The sequence below is a fragment of the Antrostomus carolinensis genome, unplaced genomic scaffold, assembly GCF_000700745.2.
Source record: "Antrostomus carolinensis isolate BGI_N321 unplaced genomic scaffold, ASM70074v2 scaffold5212, whole genome shotgun sequence".
NCBI classification, from domain to species: domain Eukaryota; kingdom Metazoa; phylum Chordata; class Aves; order Caprimulgiformes; family Caprimulgidae; genus Antrostomus; species Antrostomus carolinensis.
This window is the reverse complement of record NW_010297433.1, coordinates 9,281-15,716: the sequence shown is the minus strand read 5'-3', so window position 1 is coordinate 15,716 and position 6,436 is coordinate 9,281. Positions and strand designations below refer to the sequence as shown.

Sequence of the window (6,436 nt, the reverse complement as noted above, 5' to 3'; positions counted from 1 at the left end):
GATGGGCATGTGGGGCTGCTGGTGGGCTGGTCACATCCCCGGGGCGGGCAGCCCCCTATATCAGCCGGGCTGGTGGGGGAGCGCTGGCAGAGTGTGACCGTGACGTCCCCCGGCCCCTCGCCCACTCTCTCCAGCCATGGATGACATTTATAAGGCAGCGGTAAGTGCCTCCCTTTGAGGCTCTGGTTTTGGGGGGATTAAAGGGTGTTTCAGGGATTTTATAGTAGATTTTCTGTAGCTGTGGTGGAGTAAATTCCATGGAGAAATGCAAATAAGAAATAATTATAGGGTGGCATCTTTAGTCAACATCCTTATCCAGGACACAGACCTTTCTCACTGATGACTCTGAGGTTTCACACTCCTCTTGTAAGCGTGAAACTCTCAACTGTGCTGCTAAATGATTTACAATGACTCCCCTGGTTCCTCACTGGAAGGCAGGGAGATGGCCTGTAGGTAAAGCTATAAATCTGAACAAAATCTTGAAAGTATAAGAGGTGGCTACTGGTTTTAGCCAAGACAAAACAGAGCAGCATTTCCCTCAAAATGAAGATTATTTGTGTGGGTTAAACCTCACCCTCTTCTTTCTGGTGCTTTGTAAGTCTGCTGTTGCCATTGCTACATTTCCCCCTTCCTCAGCTGAATATTCTGGGATATTTTAAAAAAAAAAACAAACAAAACAAACCCTGCACTTTTTAAAGCTATTTCCAAACATCCTCCTCTGCTTTGCTGCTCCTGATATCTGCTCTGCAGAAATCCAGAATGTGAGCTATGCTCCTGGGGAACGCAGAGCATCCTAACGGCTATTTTAACTTACACAGCTGCACGCTGCGCTCACTGTGCAACTCCAAACTATTTGGGCTGTAATAAGGACACTGCATTATTTTGTAACCTAGACAGGTGGAATAAGGGTGAAAATAGATTCTGGATTGTGTGGATCACTACTGTCCCCCTTCCATAACTGGAGTTAAAATAAAAGCTTTTTGATGATTTAAAAAAAAAAAAAATAATAAAAATTATCAGGTTTGATTAAGGGCACAAAAAATACATCATACAAGTCATATTTTAATTCCAAGGTTTTTAAAGGGAAGAAAGATATTGCTTGGTACATAACTGAAGAAGACAACAAAATGCTTACACTTCTCCTGTCCTTTGGTCAGCCCTGAACCTCGTGAAATGGAAACCTCGTAGTGATCCCAATAGTGTGAAAAGTCTTAGAAAAGGCTCTACAATATAGTGCTGAGTCCCCCAGCTAACACCTCAAAAAGGGAGAAAAATGTGACCTGTAAAATCAAAGTCCAGGCGTCTCTAATTAAGCTTTTTAATTAAATATATTCTCTGTGCCTCAAGGCACAGGTCCTCTCCTTATTGTTTAGGAGCCTCATGCCCATAATTAGGGAGAAAGCTGAAGTGCTTTGCAAGCTGGTTATGCCCACAGCCAAAAGGGTCTGTCCATCAGCTGGGGCAGTGTGGTGGAGAGCCCCAAAAAGAAAGGGTTCCCCACCCACAAGCTCCAGCCTCTCTCCTAATCTCGGCCCCAGAAAGGGTCGAAAATCCACAGGTGGAGGTTCTCCCTAGCCAAAGCCTGTGGGCTTTAGTAGAGCTGGACCACAGAGGAATTTATCTGAGAAAAAGGAACTGCAGCAATAGAGAACAACCCAGAAATTCCTACCTCAGATACCAAAACCTTATCCCTGGTCCAGGGAAATGGGCCACGCAAAAGACTTGATGGGCTCCCATGAGGATTTTGCTGCTGGTTTGAAGGTGAGGGCATGCTGGTAAATGTGGGTCTCGAGTCCTGGGCACTAACTGCCAGCAACTTTACAAGACAAAACAGCTCCAGGCCAGGCACAGCTGAGACAAACAGCTTTTTCATGAATCAGTTCCCTGAGATTTTAACTGTAAGAAAACATTTACCTGGAAAAGAAATTAAGAACTTCAGCTTCCCTTGTCTGACTTCAAATGGAAACATGTTCTGAAGACAAGAGCTGATAAAAGCAAAATACAGCAGATTTGGCATTACCAGGGGCACCGCAGGGCTGTGAGCTTAGTCCTTCCCACACTGTAGCCAGAGAAACCTGTCCCTGAAAGGATGTGAAGGGAAAAAAAAGGAATAAAGCCACCAACAGCACCTGTGTCCAGAGAGGGCACAATAAACAAACAGCTCAAGAGGCATCTCTGTAATAAAAGTGTCACTCTATAGTTACAATGCATTTAAATTACATACACCTCAGCTCCATGTCTGTCATTCTGGTAGTCAAGGAAGCTTCAAAAGTGGATATTTTCTTTATTTGGTGCATGCTGATGGCATGTATTAGTATTATACTTATGGCCAATTCCCTACGTGCAGCCAGAGAACCCAATGGATTTTCATCTTGCCCACTCATGCCTAGATAAGGGTGTGCAAACACAAAGCTATTTCGGGAACATTTTCAGGCTAAGAACAGTGCCAGGGACAAGTGTCCAGATAAAGGGCTGCAAGGATAAATACCAAAGCCTGGGAACAATCAGGGAGCTCATCTTTATCTCCAACACCTCTCTCACCAGGGCTTATAAATAGCGAATGCATCAAAAGGCTCAAGTTACCCAAGCAGCAGGATGGTCACCACTTATGTCAGCTGAGGGAACATTGTGGCTGGCCTTGCTCTGCCCAAACAATAACCACAAAAGGGCCCAAACAATAGCCACAAAGGGTCGGCAGCTGCCTGCCTGCCTGCCTTCAGTGGCACCAGGGCCACACTGAGCTTGGGTTTCCTCCTGCAATAGCAACCTGCTGCTGTCCTCAGTGCTGTCTGACTTGAAAGTCATCACCTCCTGGCGCATGGGGAGTGGGAGAAGGCTCTTTGCCCGCTTCCCACAGGCTCTGCCCCGCTAAGAAAAAGCACTTTCCCTGCCTCTTGCTACAAGCAGGATGGATTTCCAGCTGGCTTTTGCAAAACCATTACTCTCTGAGGCAAAAGCATCAGCCTTCCCTCAAAGGCAGGGTGACACAGCCCTGGGTTGCAGGGTTCTGCCCCAACCCAAACACGACAGGAATGGGTGTTGTGGACTGCTTGCATGGGGATGGTAGTAAGGAGACATCAGTGGGGTCAGGCACCCTCTGCACGGGCCAGGGGAAGTCCTGGCAAGAGGTCTTGTCTGGCTGACTCCAGAGAGGCTGTTGACCAGCATAGGAAGAAAAAGTCTATATTTTCATGGATGCTACCAAAGGGGCAGTCAGATACGATGGTGGGGTCAGCAATCTTAGATAAACACTAGCTTCAGGCAGGAACGAAGCCAAAGAGGCAAATGCACCTAAAGAGGCACGACACAGAGCTGATGGATTCCTCTTTGATGTCCTCATTGATTATTTTCACTAATTCAAGCTAACTAATAAGCTCCTGCTGATCATCGGCAGGGAATGAATTCAAGTGAGGTTTGGGAACAGTCTGCCAGCTCATTTCAGCTCATGCCCAATGGCTCCATGGGCCATATCTTTGAGGAGATACCCAAAACAGGCTAAAGGGAATAGCAGCTCCCTTCAGAGGCAGAAAACTCTGTAATAAACACTGATTTAGATAGAAATAGACCAGCTCTCAATGCTCTGGATAGTGTAGGGAGTTTCCTGAACCTAGGGCTGAAAAGCAACTACTGGGGATGGTCTTGTCTGCCTCTCCCTCCTCAGGGACCTCTGCAGCACATCCCACCTCTGATCTGGCATCAGCCCATGCACAAGCAGCCCTCAGCAGTGCAGCCATCCCACTGTAAAGCCTGCCAGCAACAAGAAATTATCCCCAAATGGGTGGCAGAGACAAATGCTTTTCCTAGTGGGTCTCCCCTGCTTGTGCAAAGGCTACTTCTGCCGCATCTCAGATGCTGCTATGCTGGTGAAATGATGCTCCCTTCAAAGGAGTTGGGAATAAGTTTTTGTAAGGGGAAGAATCTCTTCCTACAAAAAGTTGTGATGTCAAATCCCCAGAGGCTGTACATCCCGTAGTCCATGAGGGTGACTGCTGTGAGGCTTGTTTGCCCTTTGCAAAGGCTGTTGAACCAGTGACATCACCTTTTAACCATTAGTGATGCTGAAGGAGAAAAGTGACTTGGTCTCTGTTTTTTCCTTACAGGTTGAGCAGCTGACAGAAGAACAAAAAAATGGTAAGTGCCTCTTTAACCCAACACTGCAGCCTTAAGAGGAGCTCCCCAGCCAGCAGCCCGGCCTGCCTCAGCAATTACACCCCAGAAAATACTTTGGCCAGACTGACCAAAGCGGGGAACAACCCAGGGATTTTGATCCACCAGCATTCCAAGAGCAGCAGTTTCTGTGCGTGCACCCAGGTGTCCCCACCATGCCATGCCTGAGCAGTTCTGGGGTGCGGGCCCAGGGGAGGCTGTGCCTGGGATGAGCCCCCTGCCCTGGGGCTACCCACCTGCAGGGTCGATGTGTGGGGCAAGACCCCCACATCTCCTCTCCCCTCTCTCCCCAGAGTTCAAGGCTGCTTTTGACATCTTCGTGCTGGGAGCAGAGGACGGCTGCATCAGCACCAAAGAGCTGGGGAAGGTGATGCGGATGCTGGGACAGAACCCAACCCCTGAGGAGCTGCAGGAGATGATAGACGAGGTGGATGAGGATGGTGAGAAATTTGGGTTTCTTCTGTTCTCCCAAGAACCATTCCCACGTCTGCAGGTGCAGGGGGGCACGGTGTGGGTCAGGAGTGCTCAGCACCTGCACAGCGTGGGCAGGATCTGTGCTGGGGATGGCCACAGCCTGTGGGGAGCAACCTGCAGTGCTGTGAGTTTGAAGGACACTAAACGCACCAAACTTCAGTGTGGTTCCTTTAGGAAGCTTCCAGATGAAGAGAAACTATAAAAAAATTATTATTCCTATAGTGACCAGACTACTTTGAGCTGATCTGGGGGGATTACGGGTACTCTAAAATTGCACAGATCCATTTAAAAAACAGAAAATACAGGCTGAATGTAGCAACTGCCATTTCAGTAATGCCACAATTACAGGTTCCTGTCAGCAGGGATGTCTTTCATTGCTCAAGTGTACACACACACACACACACACATATATATTAATAAGTCAATCTCCATTAAATCAGTGTAGCAGTGATCACACAGAACAAAATCCACTGTGTGCAGGTTGGGCAGAAATGCCATGCTAGGTAATCATAAAATAAAAAAGCAGTTAAAAATTAAGCAAAAAAGGGAAACAGCTGTACTGCTGGTGCAAAACATATACTGCATGAATACCTGCCTCCTGGAGCTTTTATTATTACCTAGATGAGATGGACAGGTAGCTCCATAGCAGGAATTTCCATTCATCAGTGCTTCCAGTAGGACTTTTGGTTTCTTTTGCCTTGGCAAAATGATTGCAAAATGTAAAAATTTGGTGATTAAGTCAGTCCATAGCCTTGGTCACTTACACCAGCATCCTGAAAGCTGCCTCTTGCTGCAGGGCTGTGCTCCTGAGTTTTGCTCCTTGGCTACTAAAGGGACGTGTGATCTCTCACTTGGTGTCACCTGTCGACTCACCGTAGTGCCAGCTGATGGTATTTGTTCTGCCTGCAGGCAGCGGCACTGTAGATTTTGATGAGTTCCTCGTTATGATGGTCCGGTGTATGAAAGACGACAGCAAAGGAAAAACCGAAGAGGAACTCTCAGATCTCTTCAGGATGTTTGATAAGTAAGAGCCGTGACTGCAGCACGGTGGGGTGGTGGGAGCTGCTGTGGCCCCCCTTCCCCAGCGTGTGGGTCCACTCCTGAGCTCTTCTGTCCTCGCACAGAAACGCTGATGGCTACATTGACCTCGAGGAGCTGAAAATCATGCTGCAGGCGACGGGAGAGACCATCACTGAGGACGACATAGAAGAATTGATGAAAGATGGGGATAAAAACAATGATGGCAGGATTGACTACGATGGTAGGAGTCTTTCTTGCGTGCAGTTTGGTCACGAGCCCTTGAGCATCCCCTGGGCAGCTCCTACAGTCTCGGTTGCCTTCAGGGATGGGCATGAGCTTGTGCAGGCAGTGCTGGGCAATATGCCTGACCACAGCCACTGCACAAGGATGGGGGGTTTCTTATGCTTGTGAAATGGTAGCAAGTGCCTGGGGCTCCCTTAACTCTCCCCATGCTGCAAAAGCCATCTTGCACTGAAGCAAACCAACCTGATTTTCATCAGAGACCTGCCCATCCCCTCCTGCCCCCTAAACACAAGCACCAGCTCCGAAGGGCTGTTTCTTTGAAGCTGATTCTGCTGAAATGAGCCCCAGACCATTTCTGAGCTGAGCTGGTGGCCACGTCCCTCCCCAGGCACTTACCTTCAGTGTTTTGATGGCAGCCAAGGGTGACGCTGGGCTCTAGTGACATTTCCAGCAGGAGTCACGAGGAGTCCTTGCCACCGCCAGAGAAGCGGTAGCGACCCCCCCCCACACACACACACATCGGGGGGGATGG

General features: G+C 48.4%; 1 protein-coding gene across 2 annotated transcripts in view; it reads left to right on the top strand.

Moving 5' to 3' along the window:
- TNNC1 (troponin C1, slow skeletal and cardiac type) overlaps positions 1-6,436 on the top strand; it is a 9,851-nt gene that overhangs the window by 3,147 nt on the left and 268 nt on the right. The window contains exons 1-5 of one of the 2 annotated variants that reach the window (XM_010162107.1): positions 125-160; positions 4,101-4,131; positions 4,461-4,607; positions 5,551-5,665; positions 5,766-5,902. In XM_010162107.1, the coding sequence (XP_010160409.1) occupies positions 137-160; positions 4,101-4,131; positions 4,461-4,607; positions 5,551-5,665; positions 5,766-5,902 (454 nt within the window). In that variant the 5' untranslated portion in view covers positions 125-136. Of the gene's footprint in view, positions 1-124; positions 161-4,100; positions 4,132-4,460; positions 4,608-5,550; positions 5,666-5,765; positions 5,903-6,436 lie in introns of those variants that run through there. The other variant, XM_029083523.1, reaches the window with a different exon arrangement.